Source organism: Podarcis cretensis (assembly GCF_951804945.1).
Source record: "Podarcis cretensis genome assembly, chromosome: 1".
NCBI classification, from domain to species: Eukaryota; Metazoa; Chordata; class Lepidosauria; order Squamata; family Lacertidae; genus Podarcis; species Podarcis cretensis.
This window is the reverse complement of record NC_137170.1, coordinates 92,362,351-92,383,793: the sequence shown is the minus strand read 5'-3', so window position 1 is coordinate 92,383,793 and position 21,443 is coordinate 92,362,351. Positions and strand designations below refer to the sequence as shown.

The 21,443-nt window shown below is 41.9% G+C and overlaps 2 protein-coding genes across 2 annotated transcripts; both read left to right on the top strand.

Moving 5' to 3' along the window:
- Positions 1–2,016: 2,016 nt before the first annotated feature.
- On the top strand, positions 2,017–6,368 carry LOC307213610 (fibrinogen-like protein 1-like protein). The gene is made up of 3 exons (XM_079971647.1): positions 2,017–2,122; positions 4,549–4,711; positions 5,539–6,368. Exons 2-3 carry the CDS (start codon positions 4,558–4,560, stop codon positions 6,198–6,200), a joined length of 816 nt encoding a protein of 271 aa, XP_079827773.1. The 5' UTR covers positions 2,017–2,122; positions 4,549–4,557; the 3' UTR covers positions 6,201–6,368.
- A 10,359-nt stretch (positions 6,369–16,727) lies between these two features.
- Positions 16,728–21,206, top strand: LOC307212294 (fibrinogen-like protein 1-like protein). Its single transcript, XM_079969429.1, has 3 exons — positions 16,728–16,793; positions 16,874–17,060; positions 20,500–21,206. Exons 1-3 carry the CDS (start codon positions 16,740–16,742, stop codon positions 21,150–21,152), a joined length of 894 nt encoding a protein of 297 aa, XP_079825555.1. The 5' UTR covers positions 16,728–16,739; the 3' UTR covers positions 21,153–21,206.
- The last annotated feature ends 237 nt before the right edge of the window (positions 21,207–21,443 follow it).

The window sequence follows — 21,443 nt, the reverse complement described above, 5'->3', positions numbered from 1 at the left end:
TTTGTGCTGTTTTTCTTGGGTGTATCCTGCTTCTAATTAGCATTCTTAATTCGCTGCAGCTTGACACAGAGTGAACATACACATTTAAATAAACTATGTATACTGTAAAATCAGTCAAAATACCAATGAACTTATAAAACATGTATACCCTCCTATTATTTGTTTGTTTGTTGCATAAACCATATATATCCCACTTTTTGAGGAACTTCCTCCACAAAGGAGCTTATAATCTCCAGTAAAAAACAAGACCATGTGACAATAAAATATACAAAATGTAAAATACAGTAAAGCTAAAAGTTAAAGCAGCATGAAAGTACAAAAATAGTAAATAAAGCATGATGCAGAAAGAGAAACAATATCCTAGGCAGAGTAAATAGTCCATTTAATTGTAAATGAACTTTTGGTGGTTGAATTAATCATTTAGTATGTATCATTGTTTAAGAAATATGTAGGTAAGGTAAAGGACCACTGTGTGGTTAAGTCCTTCCAATCAGTAAGCCCAAGAGCCTCAGCGGTTTAGACCACAGCATCACCCACATCTCTATTAAGAAATATTTGAAGTACTTATGAGAAAGATTATTTAATTCTTTTTTGTAAAAAAAAGTGCAAAGGAAGCTGTATAGGTCCATAAGAAAAATGCTACAATCCACAGTTGGGCAACGTCTTAATAGGATCATCTACAGGTTCCCAAAATAGTAAACACACTTCTGAGCTCTTCAGAATTATCAGGATGGATGGATGTTGCACAAACCAGAGGGTAGACCAAAGGAGGATGTGTGCCAAAAATGGCTTTGTGTTGTAGCCATGAAGTCTGCATCACCTTAGAACCAAGATGAAGTGAGGGGAAGATTGCAGTGCTGATTTAAATCGGTTTCTGTTCTGCTATAACTACTTTTGTGTTATATCACTTTCTTCAAAGAACACTTTAACTGTTCTTGGTAAGCTGCCAAGAATTCTTCTCAGCCCTTTTGTGCCTCCTCCCGCCCCAGTCCAAACTGCAGTTCCCGCAAAGATGGGACAGAAGCGAAAAGGTATTAAAGCAATTTAAGGCTGTGGTGTATACATACCTGGAGTAGATCATTGCCATACAAGAGTATATGAAGTTGCCTTATCTCAAGTTAGACCACTGGTGTGGTCCGCTCCTTTTTATCTATTTACACTGACTGGCAGTAGCTCTCCACCATTTCAAACAGGGGTAGGGTGTATTTTTTATCCCTACCTAGATCAGGGACCTTTTCTGTGCAAAATATCTGTACTACCACTCCCTGAGAGATGTACCCTCCCAGGTGAAGATGCCATTGCATTGTTGCATGTGGTTCATTTTCAGGCAACTTGAACTAGAATGTCCACCCTCACTCTTGCTCTTCATAAATGTTTCCCCAAAACTGTCGCAAAAATGTTCAGAGGTGAGAAAAGCTATTGGATGTGTGTAAGGGTTTTGATTTGCACAGAAACGATCTCTATATGATCTGAGGTTTACCCTGTGCGCACACACATGGGCACACACATGCCCGTCCACCCATTTATTGTAGGGGACTGATTTCAAAATAAATTATCACCGAAGAGCATGAGGGAGCCCCTTAATTATATTCCGGTTGGTGAATGGTGCGGCAGATGGAAACCGTCTGAAGATTTGCTTAAAATAGCTGCTTGTTGCCAAACTGTGCCAACTATGGCGCTACGGTGCTTAATTTCCCTCCACCCAGACAGCAAACTTTTAGGTGGATCATTTGAGCTAAAGTCATAGGTGGGTACTCAATCTTTCAGGAAGTTTCCCTGTTGCCATTGGCTGTGTTGACAGAAAGTTGAAATTACTTGGCAAACATAATTCATCCATTGCACATCATTTATGGTACTTAAGAGTTTGTAGGGCACACCCCAAAGTAGCAGGAACTGTTTAAGATTATATCCCCTACTTTTCTGTAACCCATTTACAAGCTGTTCCTGCGTGACTGGGCACCCAATGACACTTTATGCAAACATCTATAATTAGCTATTTACTTTGCTTGCCCATCCCAGTATAAAGTATGAGCATATAAGCAAAATAAAAATCATTTGTGTTGTCTGAAGGTGCCTTCTTCAGATCATGCAATCTTGCCTTTAAGAAGCATCAGTAAGAAAGGTAAGTTCTAACCTCCATTTTCTCTCCTTACTAGATTTAGTTCTTCTTATTCAAAACAGGCTGTTAAACTTCGGCACAACGTACAACCGCACTCCCCCTATTGTTCTTTGAAAATAACATAATTGCCATGTTTAAGATCAATAACATGTTGACTGTCAAAATTATGTCCCAAGTTCTAAAATATAATTGTGGGGTTTATGTGCCACTTTTCAAATTCTTGGAGAAGTTAAAAAACCCCAGCATGCCAGCTAATCAGAAGAGACCCATATTGGGCATCAAATACAATATATTATGTATATCAATATTAATACAAATAATAGGGACCTTGGGTAGATAGTCCCTAGCCTAAGGATCCTACAACCCAAAGTTAGACAACAGGTAAAGATAATGGAAACAAAGAAACAAGAAGCAAAGAGTTAAGATTTAAAATGAACTGTGTCCATATAAATAATGCTGCATTCAGAGTATAAAACCATTTTCATTAGATAGTCAGCAGTGGTTGGGTAACTAACATCTAGATACTAAGCTCCAGCCTGTGTCTGGCTTACTTAATCTGTTACAATGACAAGGCAACAGTGTTGGTACCTTTCGCTAAAATTTGGAGCAAGAGCACAGTTAAGGCTTATTGGGGGAAAGGTGGCATGGTATGGTTGTTGCTTGCAGTGGATATCCTCGTGTTTTTCTGTCCCACCATGATATCCCATTGAACTGGTGTGAAGGCATCAGTAGCACTTCAGGTTTTACCCTGAGAAAACTAAAACTGGTCTCCAGAAATGTGTTCAGATCTGGAGCAATAAATGAATTTATTCATTTCATTCAATACTGCCCTTTATCCAAGGATTACAGGATGGTTTACAATATAAAAGCACCAAAAGACACAACATAGTAACAAACAAAACAATAACACCCACCCCCAGTACGTTGGCTGCAAAGTTAGACCTATAGCCACTTACCTGGAACTAAGCCCCGTAGAACTAAATGGGACATACTTCTGAGTAGAAATGTATAGGAATGCACCTGAAGTTAACTGAACCTAGGTCCTGCTGAAATGAAATGGGTTCGGGACTTCGCTCAACTCCCATTGATTTCAGTGGCGATTAAACACAACTAACTTAATTCAACTACATTTTGGAGTGGTGGTTGCAATAATCATTTTAAAGTTTTTCAAAAGGAATTCTTTTTTGTGTGCACAATATATATGTGGCTCCCCTCTCCAAAAAAGCAGTTTCTCCTTCTATTAGCCAAGCCAGTTTTATTATTCTGTTGCCCTGTACAGAATTTAGGAAAGGAATTAAGTTTTGAATTAGGAAACAGAAATAAACAGGCTTTCAGTCCTAAAGCCAGGCTTTAATCTCAACCAATACATCTGTATAGTTATCAAAGTGCAAAGGCTTCATTGGATCTCTGATGCTAAGCAGAAACAATCATTTGCACACAGTAACAGACCACTCCATTTCTAGGCATTCAGGAAAAGTCCCCAGCATTAACAGTTTATTTTATTAATTTTGGGGTTCAAAAAAGAAAAATTCCATCAAATCTCCAAGGGGACCTAAGGATACATGTGATCCTGTACATCTGGGGCTGTGTACACATTACTGCCTTACAATGCAGCAAGGTTGTCCCGTTTCACTGTGTTTGAAACAGCATTTACACATTGCTGTATGTATCAGAATGATTTGATGTTTACCCAAGTCTGCCACCTAAGTCCACGTGGGATGTCTTCATCTGATGAGCGGTTCTGAATTTGGTTGAAGTTGGGGTTTTTTTGTGGGGGAGGGAATGCATCAAAACACAGTGCCTCACACACAAAAAAAGCTACAGGATAGCTGTAGACTGTGTGCACAAGGCTTCCCAAAACGAGTGGTGGGAGCACATTGGATACAGAGTACATGGAAGTGTGTACATTGATGCTTAACTTATTCTAATGTCTGTTATTTTCTAGTCCTTTCTACTGATTTCTTTTTAAAATTAATTCTACATATTTTTGGCTCTGAGTTATGTTGCAGAAATTGTTATAAGAAGGTATATCTGGAAGTGGTTCACAGAGTACAAAATGCCACTAGATCGCAGAAGATAATGATATTAATTCCTGAACTGGAAGAGACCTTTTGTCAGAAGGCAGTCATTTACAGTACAGTGGTACCTCGGGTTAAGTACTTAATTCGTTCCAGAGGTCTGTACTTAACCTGAAACTGTTCTTAACCTGAAGCACCACTTTAGCTAATGGGGCCTCCTGCTGCCGCCGCGCCACAGGAGCACGATTTCTGTTCTCATCCTGAAGCAAAGTTCTTAACCCGAGATACTATTTCTGGGTTAGCGGAGTCTGTAACCTGAAGCGTATGTAACCCGAGGTACCACTGTAGTTCCCTTAGGAAGATGGCGGTGTTGAACCTATTTGTTCATGGCCTGGTCTTTTTCCTCTCCAGATTCCCAAGATGCTACTTTACTCTTCTCTTTGTTTCTGCGTTCTCATTTCCATTTCATCATCTTTAACCAAGGATGAGCTGTTATCAAAAATTGCCAATAAACATATGCTGACAACCAAGGACACTGCTTCCCTGATTAATGCTGGAAAAAACATTTATGAAGGTAACAAAAAGCCCTGAAATGCTACTCAAATGAAATGAAAATGTAAGAAGAGAGGAAATTTGGTAAGGAGCCATTGCTACCTGATGCAGGGATGGAGAACCTGTAGACTCTCCAAAAGTTGTTGGAAAACAACTCCTGTCAGCCCAGTTCATTGGCCATGTTGGCTTGGAAGCTGATGGGAGTTGTAGGCCTAGGCATCTAGAAAAGTCCCCCATCTACTGCTAATAATCACTGGTGATACTCATTGCAAATCTCTTCTGGTCTCCATAGGGCTTAAGGTGTGTCTGCTAAAGGAGGGGTTATGTAGAAAAGCCCTAATAGAGCTGAACTGAGGCCAGCTGGCAATGGTGCTCTCAGATCATTTTAGACTCTGGTCTTAATGGTGGATTTATTACTTCATGTATGTTGTAAGTCAGCCCTCTTGCCTATTCCACAGAGCAGGGCCCTGGACCTCTTTCTCCAAGTGATGGCGCCACTGCCAGTGAGGGGTATTAAAAATATTTATAAACTGCTCATGTAATTAAAAAATCAGACCGGGGTACACAGAAAACCAGCAATGTATGAAATGTACATCAGAAATAATACAGTTAAAATAACACCAGAAGATGTTCAGCAAGTCATCAATTTAAAAATGCATTCGGAAAAGGCCTTAAGTGTGCTTCGGAAAGAGCAGATTGTTGGAGCATGTCTTATCTCAAGTGGTGATAAATTCCTTATTAAAGGGTCCACAGCACCAGTCCAAAAATCTCAGCTTGTTGAATTGCTTGTGGGTTTTATTTATTTCTGCCTGCAAGGTACTTACAAGGAGTCTGGTTCTTCTGTTTCAGAATACATTGCAAGGGACTGCAGAGCTGCTCACCTCCGTGGCAGGAAGCAAAGCGGCCTGTATGTCATCCGTCCCAAATACTCTCCCTTGCTGGCGGTCTACTGTGACATGGAGTATGATGGGGGCGGCTGGACAGTCCTGCACAGAAACAATGTCAACTCAAAGACAACCTGGTCATACCCATGGCAGTCTTATAAGCATGGCTTTGGGGACCTGCAGGGAAACCACTGGCTTGGCAATGAATACATGCACCTCTTAACCAACCAGAACGCCTTCTCTGTACGATTTGTCATAACTGACAGTCAAGGGCAAACCAAGTATGCTGAATACCAGAGTTTTAAAGTGGATGATGAAGACAGTGGTTATGCTTTGAGGCTAGGGAACTATACAGGGGATGCTGGGGATTCACTGACCACTATAGGTGAATGGGGAACCCATGACAACATGAGGTTTTCTGCCGAAGACAAGGATAATGACCGGAGGGCCAGTACAAACTGTGCACTAGATAATGGTGGCGGCTGGTGGTACGATAACTGTTACTCAGCCCTCCTAACAGGCGACATTCGCTGGAGGGGGTTGTGCTCAGAGGCCATGCCCTGTACATCAGCATACATCATGATTCGACCCAATGGGAAAAATTGCCACATACCTCCAAGATATTAATGAATCATTTCCTACCACTATAAGAGGCTTCCTCTCGTTTTAGATCAGCTCCAAAAACCAACCACCAATATGTAGTTTTTATAAGGCCCCAAGATTTAGGACACAATAGTTCTCCAGGAATTTGTTGTAAACCCTCATTGAAAGGAATGAGAGCTACATAAGAGCACAGTAGCTCTTCCCAGTGGTATCTGCTTTCTTTTCCACCTACCTGAAACAACTGTTAAACATTTTGGCCAAAATCTAGTCTATGTATCGTAGTGCTGATGTCAAGAGAATTGCAATACTCTATTGCACATTTCTGAGTGTGAAAAAGTAGTAGCTTATTTAAAAGAGAAGGCCCATATAGAGCTGAAATGTCTTTATCTCTGTGCTTTTAATGAAAAATACAAAAATTCATTTGTGATTTACAAATACCTGCAATAAAAGAGAGAGAAATGGCTATTGTTTCATTGTCAAATAAACTCTATGCAAGCATAAATGGAGAATGATTTTGAAGTTGTTTCTCAAGTGTGATATTAAGAATAGAATCCTTTACATGCACATTTACCTGAGAGTAGGTCCTATTGGATTTGCATAAACTTATATGAGATATTTCTCTTAAAAGTAGAGGTGTAAAAATATTCTTGAGGGTTATGGTTTGCCACCTCCTGAACCTGAAAATTGTAAATAGTCCAGCCCCTTACTACCTCAGTGGTGCACCATAGCTAGCGTACCAGAAGGCTTACAGTCTCACATTTTTTATTCATCCTAGTTCTGCCCATCCCACTCGCTTCCTCAATGGAGCTAAAAGTGGTGTGCACTGGCTGTTTCTCCTCTCTCTCCCCTTTTGTCCTCTTAACAACATCGTGAAGTAGGTTAGACTGACAGATAGTGACTAGCCTAAGATCATCCAGTAAAATTTACCGGTATAGCTGAGTGGGGATTTCCACCTGGGTCTATACAAACTGCACCACACTAAAGCTTAAAGAAAACTCCAGTGTGGTCTAAGTGGTTAGATGGCTGGACTAGACTAAACTAAATCCCCCTTCAACTATGAACCTCACTGTGGGATCTTAGGCCAGTCACTATGTGCATGTGATGTGTGCAGTTGTGGTGGCTGTGCCCACCTTTTGGGCATGCTGGTATATGAGCCCCAGAGGGGTTGTAAAGTGGTAACGCAGCCTCCAGGTCTAAAAATGTTAGCCACTCCTGCATTAAGTTAATGCACTATATGTTAATGCAATATATAATGGCACTTGAGGAAAAACAGACACATTTTCATGCAAGGGGGGGGGGCTTTCCCAGGAAAATTTCCTCCTGCACCTTCCATAAAGGTATGTCAAACTTCCATGTGCCAAGGAGAACTTTTTGTTCTAGTGATATTGCACAAATGTAAAGAATAGGAGCAATGTGAACTGTCCTACATTGACAGAAGTCATATTGGTATATTCATTATACAAAATGTGCTCTATCAGCTATGTGTGGTTCATCAACCATGCAAAATTAACTGCTGTCCGTGGACTTTTGTTCCTCTTAAGAAACCTTTATCAGACTCTTTCAGTAGCACATTTTTAACTTAATAGGGACAGAATTACTGGTATATAGCCAGTCCATAAAAAGAGAGGAAAGTAACTACGTTATATGGGCTCTCTGGCTGAACTTTCCCTCTCTTTCCTTCCCCTCATAAACTATGAGCAGGAATCCTGGGTCTGCAGAAGAAAAGTGTAGCCTGCTCAGAGTTACAGGGAAATGTTAGCCAGGACAGGTTTGGCTTCCAGAGTATGAAGAACATTGCCTCTCTACTCTGCAAGAATGGGAAAGAGCTGTAGTTCAGTGGGTAGTGCCTCTGCTTTGCACGCAGAATGTCCCAGCATCAACCCATGGTATCTCTAAGTCATGCTGGGAAAGATTCCTCTCTGAAATCCTGGAGAGCTACTGCCAGTCAGCATAGAAAATACTGAGCTACATGGACCAGTGTTCTGACTCAGTTCCTCCCCTCTGTTGTTGTTTAGTCGTTTAGTCATGTCCGACTCTTCGTGATCCCATGGACCAGAGCACGCCAGGCACTCCTGTCTTCCACTACCTCCTGCAGCTTGGTCAAACTCATGTTTGTAGCTTCAAGAACACTGTCCAACCATCTCGTCCTCTCTTCTGTGATAGAGTTTATGATTTCTGTACACGTGGATCATGCTAGCCTTTTATGGTTATTACGAGACTTGCACTTTGGTCAAACTCATGCTGGTAGCTTCGAGAACACTATCCAACCATCTCGTCCTCTGTCGTCCCCTTCTCCTTGTGCCCTTCATCTTTCCCAACATCAGGGTCTTTTCCAGGGAGTCTTCTCTTCTCATGAGGTGGCCAAAGTATTGGAGCCTCAGCTTCAGGATCTGTCCTTCCAGTGAGCACTCAGGGCTGATTTCCTTAAGAATGGATAGGTTTGATCTTTTTGCAGTCCATGGGACTCTCAAGAGTCTCCTCCAGCACCATAATTCAAAAGCATCAATTCTTCGGCGACCAGCCTTCTTTATGGTCCTCCCCTCTAGGCAACCTATTTATTGAGCATTCATTGTGGTTTGCTTGCTCCAGATGCTCCAAAATCTTTGTCACTGTCCTCCGGACACATTCCTCTCTTTTTTTTTGTAAATTTATTTATTTGGGTTTTTCAAATTAAAACTTTACAATAACATATAATATAGAAACAAGATTACACATAATCTCCTGGACTTCCCTCCTCCCCTTTGTGGGTCCTATTATTGGTCCTTTCCTCCTGCATCCTTTACAATAATCCAAATATTTTGCATCTCCATTATGTCCAAAATTCACCATTAAACTACAAGTGTTATTCCAGTCCCACTAATGATTTTAGCTGTTTACCATGGTTTGAAAGATAGGTTGTAAATTTTCCCCATTCCTTATTAAGATTTTGCTCTTCCTGATTTCTGATTCTTCCGGCCATTTTTGCCATTTCGGCATGGTCCGTTAACTTTCCTCTGGACACATTTCAGTTTGTCAAATTACTTCTTAAACTGTGATGCCCAGAATTGGACGCAGCACTCTGGATGTCTTCTGTCAATACATTCTAGAATATCATTAGCCTCCCCCCCCCCTTTGCCAATGCATCACACTGCTGCATCATGTTTAACTTGTGGTTTACTTAAACCCTTAGAGCCTTTCCCACGTCATCATGTCAAGATCCTGAATCCTGTTTCTATCTCTTAAGATGTCTCTTAACCACCACACCCAGTTTAGTGTCATCTGCAAGTTTAAAGAGCATCCCCTCCACTCCTTCATCCAAGTTATTTATAAAGATGTTAAACACCAGCCATTAATTAGCACTTTCATTTTCTATTAATCAACTACAAACAGTAACACCATCTTGTCCACATTTTACCAATTGGCCAACAAAAATGTAATGGGGGATCTTATTAAAAGTCTTGCTAAAATTAAGATATATTATGTTAAGAGGATTCCCCTGATCTACCAGGGTAATAACAGGGCTGGTGCTAGGATGAGGCAAACTGGGGCAACTGTCTTGAGGAGAAGGTTTGACAAAGTGGCACCCCTTGGACCCCCCACACTTACTTCACAGCCCAGAGCCTCCGAGTTTTCAGCAGGGCTTTCTCACACACACAAATATTTGTGTGCATTTATTGTATTATGAAATCACTTTGTGGTACTTCATAGGTAGTGATTCATAAATGAAATAAGCAAAGAATATTATAATGGATGTACATTGCAACACATTTCTTATGTGTCTCCCTTACCTCATTGACACAAGAAAATGTAGATATGAACACTTAAAGCAAGGTTAGCCATCCTTGATTAAAAGACTTAAAGAGCAGAAACCCTACACACAATCTCATCTGCCTCCCTCACATTCCCTCAACAATATGAAAAGCAGAAAGATGTTCTTCTTGGTGACACCGCTTTTACAGGAAGAATGTGTGTGTATGTGTTAGCAGCCTAGTCACTTGCTGGTTCCAGTGTATAAAACAGAAAGTACAGAATGACTTTCTGTACTTTCCAGATCTGCTGTTCAGCTTCCTTCTTCCTCCAGTCTTGAGTTAATCTTCATTTACAGTGTTTGCCATCAGGAGGTGGCCCGTCAGACAGTCTATATGTCCACGCAAGTCTGCTATCTTTCTAGAACTTGAGGTCTCTAGTAAAGATAACATCTTAAGAGCAAACAGATGGCATGCACACACATGCTGTGTGTTGCTCCTGCTAGTGCCCCGCTCATTAAATATACAGCTCAAAGTTTCCACTGCGGATGGCAGAAGTTGAAATCAAATGCCTTAGGAAGGCATGAAGCTACCTAGAACTGACTCAGACCATTGGTCCATCTAGCATCGTCCATACTGACTAAGATTAACTCTCTAGGGCAGGCATGGCCAAACTTGGCCCTCCAGATGTTTTGGGACTACAACTCCCATCATCCCTAGCTAACAGGACCAGTGGTCAGGGATGGTGGGAATTGTAGTCTCAAAACATCTGGAGGGCCAAGTTTGACCATGCCTGCTCTAGGGTTTCAAGCAGGGGTCCCTCCCAGGACTACCTGGAAATGCCTGGGATTGAACCTGGGACCTTCTGCATGTAGAGCAGCTGCTGTACCACTAGGCCAAGACCCTAATCCATAGACAAAATCAAGTCTTGTTATTCTCCTGGAGTAAGAATATGCTGTGAAATTAAACCAAGAAATTGTGGAAGATGGTAGTATGGAATCTAGTGCAAAAGAGTTATGAGTTTATGTGCAAAGCCTGATTCTTGCATTTAAGCTGGCTTATTGTTTTTAATCATAGTCAACGGTACTGCAATGGCATAAATATAAGTCCTCGCCTTTAATCAGTTCATTTAAAAACAAACAAACAATTTGCATTATTTTTCAAACTTTTAAAAAGATTGTACAAATTTTTACAAATCACAGTGTTATCAAAAAGGAGTTGATGACATTCTTCATAATCCATATATGATTATAGATCACTGTAGAGCAAAAACAAACATAAAGTCAAAAGAAATAAACCACAGGTATGTGAATGCATGAAAGGTAGCAAATGGAACTATTTATAGCACAGACATAATGGTGCACTATCAAGTTTTTATTGTGCAAATTTTGATTGCTCTCATCAAATATAGACAAAAGGACTAATAGAGCTGTTGGGATAAAGTGGCAGTTTGAGATATTATCAATTTCTCTGAATACTACTGCCCAAAATTATTGCACTCTAGTACAGTACAACCCCACCATAGGTGGAGGTATGGTCCAATTTCTAAACATCCCCTCCAGCATCTTGATGCAGATGAACTTATGCATATTATTAATATTCTATGGACTTTTAAATGTGTTTGTGGGAAGGGGGTATTGGTTTTGTTTGCTTGCTTGCTTGCTTTAACCATTTATTTTGTGCTTTAATCCTGTATTTTTATCTTATGAACCACCCTAAGATCTTCAGATGAAGGGTAGTATATAAATTTATTATTAATAATAATAATAATAATAATAATAATAATAATAATAATAATTTACTAGGAGTCATATACCACTTATGAATCAACTTTAACGACAGTTATTTGTGTTTAGCTGATGAAAAGGAGTCCCCCCTCCCCGCAACATGGCCAACCAAGTAGTTATGTCATATTCTGTGTTCCATGACATTCTTAAACCCATTTGGTCTCCATGCTCATATTTGAGCAAAATTTTATAAATATTTGAAATTATACCTTTTGAATAGTGTGAAGTATTTTTACTTTTAATGCCTCCCAGTATGGAGAAGTTTCTGAAGTCAGAAGGATGTTATTCCCATTTTTAAGATATGCCTATTTTCTACATATTCATTTTTATATGTGAAGCAATCAACATTTCCATTTTCCACCCACAATGTGAAGTGGTACATTCCAGCAAGAGCTATGCTATATGGTTTCACTGATAACAAGGCATGGCAATTAATATATTGAATGCAAAACTTTCTATAGGCAATTTCCCTTGCTCCTGGTGTCCAGGTGCAGCTGGAATGTTAATTGCTGAGTTATTTGCTTGCTCTGGATTTATGATGGGAGTGTAGCAAAAGCTAAGCAGAACAAACTAATCATAGATGTAGGTGCTGATTTTTCATGAGAATTATGATGGAGGGAATTTTACTGCTTTTTTGTTTGTTAATTTAGTCCTGTATCCTGGCATGGGTGTGACCTAATATATTTGCAGAGTTAACAAATAAAACATGTTCACAGTTGCTAAAAGAACCTAGGCCACATTTGAGATTTTTAAATTTAAATATTTTTTTGGGGGGGGGCAGGTACAGTCTTTAGACATAAAAATACTTTTTTATCATTCTGACCGTCAAATTTAACCAAACCAAAGTCACTGATGAATGGAAAAGAGGATCTAATAATGGCAAATTTGCATTATGATAGTGATTGCAGCATCAATGCTACAATCATATGATCTGTTATGCTTAGGTGAAGAGTGATGTTTTCCATGTCATTTGACTTTGTGAGATTCTGGGTCTTTTGGGGGAAAAATACAAGCAGTAGGTACAGAAGGACCCAAGCAAGATCTGGGCTGTGGCATTCAAAAGGCTTTAGCATTTTCTCCCTGCTGTGGTCCTGATATAGCTCTATACATCATATAGATATGATGTAGAGGAAGTGGAAAGATCAGCCCAAAAGTGCATTTCTGAATCCAAGCTATTGTCTTCATTCCCTGAAAACAAATGGCTGGCCATTGTTGAAATTCAGCATCTGCTTGCCAGATGGAATGATCTCCCCATCCCCACTCTGTGCGTTGTTCTGGAGGTTCTCCAACCCTCCCAAGAAGATTTGGGGAAGATGCAGCAGGGGGACAAGAAGGGGGAGAGTCACATTGCATTGGCAGGACTCATTACATTGGCTTCCAGTAGTGTAACAATTTAGCTGAATCTGGTCCTTACTACTGAAAATGATGGGACCTTTTGTTTGATCTGGCAGGGCACTCAATTTTTAAAACGTCCCTTTGCCCACAATGAGCTCTTCTCCAGACTAGTTAATGCTCCATGAAGCAGTCCTCCTTGTTGGACGCCCTCCTTTGTCACTTCTTACCATTTCAGCTTCATTTTAGTTCTGGGGTGAACATTCTGAGAATTTTATTATGGATCTTGTCATTGTAATCATGAATAGGCAACAGGCATGGTGTGCTAAAGGGACGCAGGTGGCGCTGTGTGTTAAACCACAGAGCTTGGACTTGTCGATCAGAAGGTTGGCAGTTCAAATCCCCACGACGGGGTGAGCTCCTGTTGCTCGATCCCTGCTCCTGCCAACCTAGCAGTTCGAAAGCACATCAAAGTGCAAGTAGATAAATAGGTACAGCTCCAGCGGGAAGGTAAATGGTGTTTCCGTGCGCTGCTCTGGTTCGCCAGAAGCGGCTCAGTCATGCTGGCCACATGACCCGGAAGCTGTACCAATAAAGCGAGATGAGCACCGCAACCCCAGAGTCGTCTGCGACTGGACCTAATGGTCAGGGGTCCCTTTACCTTTACCTATGGCATGCTAAACCTTTAGCTAGCAATCAGTGTGCAGCACTATACACAACTTCTGGGATAAACTTTCTCCTCTCCACTATCTTGGGCATATTTCATCTCTGGAGGCAAGGTTGCCAGGAAAGAGAGAGAGGGAGGGAGAGAGATGCTCACAATAATCAGAAGAATACAGATCCAAAAGTCAGTGAGCATTATGTGTAAGCAAACCTGGAATGCAAGCTGACAGGAAAACTCTCTCGTCTGAGCACCAGCGTTCCTCTTGGGAGTGTGTGTTGAGCTCAGGTTTTACATTTGCCTTATCTGATGCACAAGTTGTGCTCGTCTTTTTCCAGTCCTCTCAGGTGTGTGTTGCAAAAACGGCTCTAACAAGTTTCGGTCTGCATTTTGAAATAGCTACATTAGATGTTTAATTAAACTATCTGGACCTAGGCTATGTGACTGATGCTTTACAAATGAAACAGTGCCAATCCATTATTCTTATGCCATAAGTAAAAACATTATGTCTGAAATGTAGCCATAAGGAGGCACTGAACAGCAGGGGAGAGAAGAAGCAATGGAGAGGGAACTGAATAGGCACTGAAATAGGAACTGAATAAGAACTGAAACTTCCAATGGATCAGAGATCACAGCAAGAAATTTACATAGGGCCCTTCCAGACTGGTGCTTTTTTTGGCAAGTGCATTCTGCAGCATGTCACTGGTGCAATATAGTCGTAGATTTATTTATACTGCACCATCCACACATCATTCTGCTCTGTTAATTGTTTTGTGATGCTTCCACGATGCTACTGCATTATTGCTGTCTGAAAGAGCACTTTTATGCTATATATCACAACAAAAGCAGGACACACACACACACACACAACATTTGTGGTGTAAAAAGTTGCAAGAGCTGAGCAGGAAGTTATGGGGCCTGCAGTGATTGGAAAGCAAGCTGTATGTCTGCACCAAAATCTTTGCAGGCATAAACAGTATTGAAAACTGGATCCCATATAACTACCCTGAGTCCCGCATGATGAGCACAAGTCATCATGAATGCAGAATAAAAAGGATGTCTGGAGGGGCCCATACTATGAATTTTATGGACATTTCCTGAGAGCAGTTCAGGCATTCCCTGCTCAGGTGGCATATGAAGGTATCTTCATGCTTTGGCATATTGATTGTGCAGAACAAGCAGCTCAGTTGTCACATGAATTTGATGCTCCTTGACCTGTATTTTGTTTTACTTTTTAATCAATCAGTCAATCATAGCTCACCCAGTAGAGTACGGTCTACAGAGAGCTAAAAAAAGAGCATGGATTTTCTAAAGCACAACTGGATCGCTTAAGGCAGAAGCTCAAGACAAAGCCACTGAATCTGCCAAAAAAGGAAAAAGAAAGGGGAAAGAAGGTGGTTGGACTCTCTCATCTAAAGTCATTTGCTGTCAGGAAAGTCTATCCATCAGTCTCAAGCAGATCAACACACAGAATCCAGCCCCAAAGTATGCAACAAATAGAGAGCTGTGACCCAGAAAGTTTGGCATGTTCACACACACACAGTACAAATCTGAAAGAGCCCTCTAAAAAATACCCAGGCTGGGATACAGACCACTACACAGCTAATACCATGCAAGTATAAGGATCCTTTGAGTTTCTATTTTTCAGATGGTAAAGGTAAAGGTAAAGGTACCCCTGCCCGTACGGGCCAGTCTTGACAGACTCTGGGGTTGTGCGCCCATCTCACTTAAGAGGCCAGGGGCCAGCGCTGTCCGGAGACACTTCCGGGTCACGTGGCCAGCGTGACATCGCTGCTCTGGCAAGCCAGAGCCGCACACGGAAACGCCGTTTACCTTCCCGCTGGTAAGCGGTCCCTATTTATCTACTTGCACCCGGAGGTGCTTTCGAACTGCTAGGTTGGCAGGCGCTGGGACCGAGCAGCGGGAGCGCACCCCGCCGCAGGGATTCGAACCGCCGACCTTTCGATCGGCAAGTCCTAGGCGCTGAGGCTTTAACCCACAGCGCCACCTGCGTCCCGGCATTTTTTTATTTTTTTTATTGCTTGTTAAATGTTAGGGATGTCTATTGTTCAAAGAGGTGGAAGGAGTCAGATTCCAAGAGCTATGCAGCTATCTTAGCCACTTGGCTACTGGCACCCATTATTCTTACTACTTTATCTGAAGCAATTTTTATCTCACTCGTCAGCTGAAAAAGGCTCCCACAGAGGCTTTCAAATGTGAACAGTAAGGAAGCCCTTGCCCTCAACCTTACAATCTAAAAGACACAACCCAAAAGGAAAAATGATTGGGAGGGAGGAGGAAAAAAAGCAAACTTGGCAGCTTTTCTCAGTTACACAGTTTATGTAATAACAGAAGGAATGGAAAGTTTTCAGAGAGAGAGGAGCCAAAAGTTGCTGCTCTTTCAGCAGAGTGGATGGAGATCCCTCTCCTATAACGTGATGGAAGGTTGCTATATATGACTAGCTGTCATTGGCCACTCCCAGGTGACCTCTTCCTCCAAAAAGATCTCTGCAGGATCTGGTCAGACAGAATCCTGATCCCTTCCCCTATTAGCACTGAGCCAGTGGCGTAGCGTGGGTTGTCAGCACCCGGGGCAAGGCAAGTAATTTGCGCCCCCTAACCCGTGGATTTGTGCCCCCTAACCCTAACCCCCAGATGTTGCGCCCGGTGCGGCCGGCCCCCCCTGCACCCCCCACGCTACGCCACTGCACTGAGCCATGCCCATATCCAAATTTATATTCATTGGCAACCTATCATTTCCCTGCAAAAGATTTTCTGTCTTCTCTCACACACCAATATTACAAAGACCCAACGTGTTATCATTTAATTCTTAGAGAATGTCTCCTCTTAAAGATGCACCTGCTGCTACTGAGGAACATGTTATATTGACTTTACAAAGGACAATCAAATAAACTTCAGTTTAGGAAAGGCAGCAAAGTCAACAGCACTGAGGAGCGTAGCAGCTGTTATGGCGGAGGCACTGGCGAATATTGCATACTAAAGTTAACTAGTAACAAGCTTAGTCATCCAGGATCTTATCTGCACTTATAAAACATAAATGGGGAATCTGCCGCAGCACTTTCCCCATTTGAATTTAGCTCCAAAAAGTGCTGTAAGTTTGTCAAGCAGTCTGTTACATCTGAGGTGTTGGAGCCTCATGCCTATTACTAATTTGCGTGTGGCCTCTTTCAGATATCTGTCTGCACAATGCATCCCCCCAATGTCCTGCTGGCTACAGTTGCTCTTCTTTTTCTGATCCCTGTGACAAGCTCACTGAATGAGGAAAAACTGAGGAAACAACTCAGCGAAATTGTCAACCTAGACTTGGTCAAGAATGTCACTCAAATTCGGAACTGGAGAATTATTGTGCAAAGAAAAGGTAATTTATGTTTAATGATTTGTGAAGTCACACTATTGTTTATTGTGCCTATGTGTTGCTGTTAGATATTAAGGAGTGTGTGCTTGAGATGTAAAATAACTTTTTTTATAAAAGAAAAAAGATTAAGAAGAACTCCAGCATTCTGAACTCTAGCATCTATGGAAAGAACAGACAAGAAAATCACTCATTTCTGATATAATTAGGATTCTGGAAAGCAAAAGCAGGTAATTTGTGGACCTTCAGAGGCTATTGGACTCTGGCTCCTGTCATTCGTGACCGTTGGCCAGGCTGGCTTTGGCTGATGAGATCTGGAGTCCAGCAATATTTGGAGGGGCACATTTTCGTCATGTTGTTCTAAATATCTCACTGACTGGCTAACATGAGAGATAATTCTTTCCCCATAATAACTCTACTAGATTTATTTCTTCCTCCTTTCTAAACTGGTGAATTCCAGTGAATGCAGACTGAATACGGGGATGACTTTGAACACCCAGTCTCAGTTCTGTTGGATTCCTCCTCACAAAAGCGTTTTCCATGCCCCCATCCAAAGAAGGTCTTCCAATAATTATTTTCAAGATGCTGTGTTTAAATTTCAGTTTTGGTTTCTTCTTAATTTTATTTTTAGTTTCCAAATGATGTTGCTTGCATTCACGTTTTCTGAGCCACTTGAAAATACAATCTCTGAAGAAACATTTAAATAACCTATTGGATTATTGGTCTTCCATTTTTCGATAACATTTCCCTGCTAACTCCTGAGTATCTAACTAATGTCCATATATTAGAATATGTGGCAATGCTTTAAATGGATAAAATTGTTGACCTTCATTAATGAGGAGTTATAAGGCACACTTTAAATGGTACGCTCAGATTTCAGCAGCTTCACTGTATAAAATACTCCATACTTCGTTGGTATCCACTGAGAATTATATAACGTGTTTTATAACATCATCACAGAGAGGTTCATGTCACTGAAGATCAAGAGTTATGAGGTTACAAACTACTCTTTCTAAAGAAGAATTCTTCCTCTATTCTTGTTTTAAAATATTTATATAGGTCTCTGGTTTTGTTACTGGATGAAAAAGCATTCCAAAGCCATTATGATTAAAATAAGGCACCATCGAATAGCGTCTGATGTAGTTAGGAGTAGAGGAAGAGGGAGAATTGATGGATTATGACAGCCTTCCTCAACCTGGTGCCCTCCAGATAGTTTGGGCTACAACTCCCACCAATCCTACACCTGCTAGTCTGGTGAATGATCTGGGATTACAGGAGATGGGCCAAAGAAACAGAACAGGGATCCGGTTGGTGCAACGCCCACCCCACTGCCCAGCAGCTTCCCTGGCAGAGGTAGTCTCAGACATGGTGCTGGAATACTGTTACAAATGTATGTTTACTAAGAGAAGCTATGAACATTGTTATTATTTGCTTAATTTATATACATTGAGTGTCCATGGTAGGTTTTTCCTTCTCTCTCTCTCTCCCTCTCTCTCTCCGCCTCTCTCTCTCTCTCTCACACACACACACACACCTCACATACTACAGATTTCTTCACAATGTTTATGGGTGGCATTCAACTGAACCCGATCAGCGGAAGCTTTCACTTACACAACAGGTCTTTGTTGTGGTCCTTCCCCTCTTTCCCTTTGCACCCCTGAAATTGGCTGCGGGGCAGATCAGAAGAACCCCCCGGATATCAGCATGGAGAGGGAGAAAAAGAGGGGGATCATTCTATGCTCACCCTGTTAAAATGGTTGTCTTTGTGTGACATTTGCATTTCTCCCCGTGTCTTTAAATGCAGAGTGAGGCAATTCATGAGATGTTGTTTCTGAAAATGTCGATCACATTCAATAGTGTAAATCGGAATGAAACTGAGGCTTGCTTAGCAAATACAGCTCAGTCCTAATGAGCAGGTACCACACTTTGTTAAAGAGTGCTCAAAGTGCCCTTTGTCCCTGTCATGGAGTTCCTGGAAAATTAGGAGCACCATTGAAGTGAGTGGCGAGTACCCCTCCCTGTCAAAGAGATCTTCTGAAGGTGCAGCATGGATTTCAAGAGCTTGTATTTAGGAGGCCAAGCTAGCTGCAGAAGGGAAGTTTCTTAGAATGGCCTAAGCGGCACAAGTCAGTAGACAGTGGAGGTGATTTGCACAGTACAGTAAGAAGAGATGCGAAGGAAGCACGAGAACAGCTTTGCCATTCCCACCGGTGAGCCACTCCAACAGATGATAAGAATGCATGTTGGCAGGAGCCATCGGGCCCATGCGAAGGAATGCTTCTCTGGAAATCCAGCACTAGAGAGTCATTAAAGGCATCCTTATACCATCAGCCTTAATGATTTGCTCTTCTCACGGCAGATAGAAAACGCTGCATGCATTCAGTTCATTGGTTTTTGCTGCTATAACAGGCAGCGAACAATGGGATTTGTCACATTTTTAGATACATGAATAAATGCAGATGAGTAATAGCTGCTGCTTCGCTGGCAGTTTTGGCAACTCATTCGCACACTGGCTGAGTTTTCACTTCACCTCACGTCAAGACCCTCTGCTGCCTAACTCAGTTTGCTAATCTCCCTGCCTTACCTCATTCTCACAACCGCCCTTCACTCTTTCCCCATAACCCTTTATAACTAAGACCCTTTATTGCAAGTACGCTTTCTTATACTGCTGATTTTCTATATAAAACAACAACATACAGCTACACTCTGCCTCCATTGTCAGAGGCTGTAATACTTCATAATACTCATTGCTGGAAACCACAGCAGGGAAGAGTGCCCTTGTGGGCAGGTGGCGTTTGCACATTTCCCAAAAGGCACCTGCTTGGCTGCTGTCAGAACACGTTGCTGGACTGGACAAGAAAAACTTGAGTCCAATCCCAATGTCTTATATAACTTCCGTCTATTACAGATTAGCAATTATTATGAGGGCGATCGGGACGCGGGCGGCGCTGTGGGTTAAACCACAGAGCCTAGGACTTGCCGATCAGAAGGTTGGCGGTTCGAATCCCCACGATGGGGTGAGCTCTCGTTGCTCAGTCCCTGCTCCTGCCAACCTAGCAGTTTGAAAGCATGTCAAAGTGCAAGTAGATAAATAGGTACGTCTGGCGGGAAGGTAAACGGCGTTTCCATGCGCTGCTCTGGTTTGCCAGAAGCGGCTTAGTCATGCAGGCCACATGACCCAGAAGCTGTCTGCAGACAAATGCTGGCTCCCTCGGCCTATAGAGCGAGATGAGCATGCAACCCCAGAGTCAGTCACGACTGGACCTAATGGTCAGGGGTCCCTTTACCTTTACCTTTATGAGGGCGATAAAATATTTCAACATATCAGATGTTTGTTTGACTAGGAATTCAAACTCACAAGGCTTGCACACATTTCTACAAGGATGCTGCAGAGAACCTGGCTGCGTGTTGAAACTCACCATCCAATCAATCTTTTGTTCCCTAGCGATCCCTTACATGCGGGACTGTGACGAAATGTTCCAGGCAGGCCACACAGAGAGTGGCCTCTATATATTACGTCCCGAGAACGCCATCAAGCTCGTAGCCTGGTGCCACATGGATGGATGCAATGGGTGGACAGTTATCCAACACAACACCCACAACACTGAACTCACCTGGTCAGAGACCTGGACAACTTATAAATATGGGTTTGGCAACTTGGTGGGAGATCACTGGTTGGGCACCGAGTACATTTCCTTAATAAGCCAGCAGAAATGGTACAAAGTCAGAATAAATTTAGTAGATGCAGGTGGACACCATAGATATGCAGAATACGATAGCTTTGTCCTGAGAAATGAGAACGATGAATATATGCTCAAGTTAGGGACCTACGAGGGTAATGCAGGTGACTCTCTCACTTCTTCCAAGGCCAAAAACATGCACGACAACATGAGGTTTTCTTGTAAAGACAAGGACAATGACAGATCTACCAAACAAAACTGTGCAGACGTCCATGGTGGGGGCTGGTGGTACGACTCCTGCTTTGATGCACAGCTCAACCGCAAAGGTGGGCTTCACTGGGGCACATTATGCGATGAGAATTGCAGGAGCTCAGTTATAATGCTGAAGCCCATCCACATGTATTGCAGTAGGGTGTAGAAATGCACTCAGCCTCTCATGTTGTAAACTGCTGTAATGGGATGCAGGGGGTGCAACAAAACTGCAGATTCCTTTGCTTCCAGACCTTTCTATATAAATAAATGAATAGTGGTTTCTTCTGCTACCTCTCACTGACATGGGAATGTATTTCTGACAGAATTGCAAGCCAATATTCCTGTATAACTTTTTCACTGATTGCAACACTCTGAAGTCTTCCGGTTCTTTATTAAAATAGCTTTTCAGCCGCAACAGAGAGGTGTCTTTTTTTAAGAACAAAAAACCACAACCCTT

Bases quoted from the DNA above. Each gene is read 5' to 3' on its own strand.
- LOC307213610 (XM_079971647.1), top strand. From the start codon at position 4,558: ATGCTACTTTACTCTTCTCTTTGTTTCTGCGTTCTCATTTCCATTTCA. The intron at 4,712-5,538 runs GTAACAAAAAGC...CTTCTGTTTCAG, and splicing joins TGGAAAAAACATTTATGAAG to AATACATTGCAAGGGACTGC.
- LOC307212294 (XM_079969429.1), top strand. From the start codon at position 16,740: ATGGGGAATCTGCCGCAGCACTTTCCCCATTTGAATTTAGCTCCAAAA. The intron at 16,794-16,873 runs GTAAGTTTGTCA...GGCCTCTTTCAG, and splicing joins ATTTAGCTCCAAAAAGTGCT to ATATCTGTCTGCACAATGCA. The intron at 17,061-20,499 runs GTAATTTATGTT...TTTGTTCCCTAG, and splicing joins AATTATTGTGCAAAGAAAAG to CGATCCCTTACATGCGGGAC.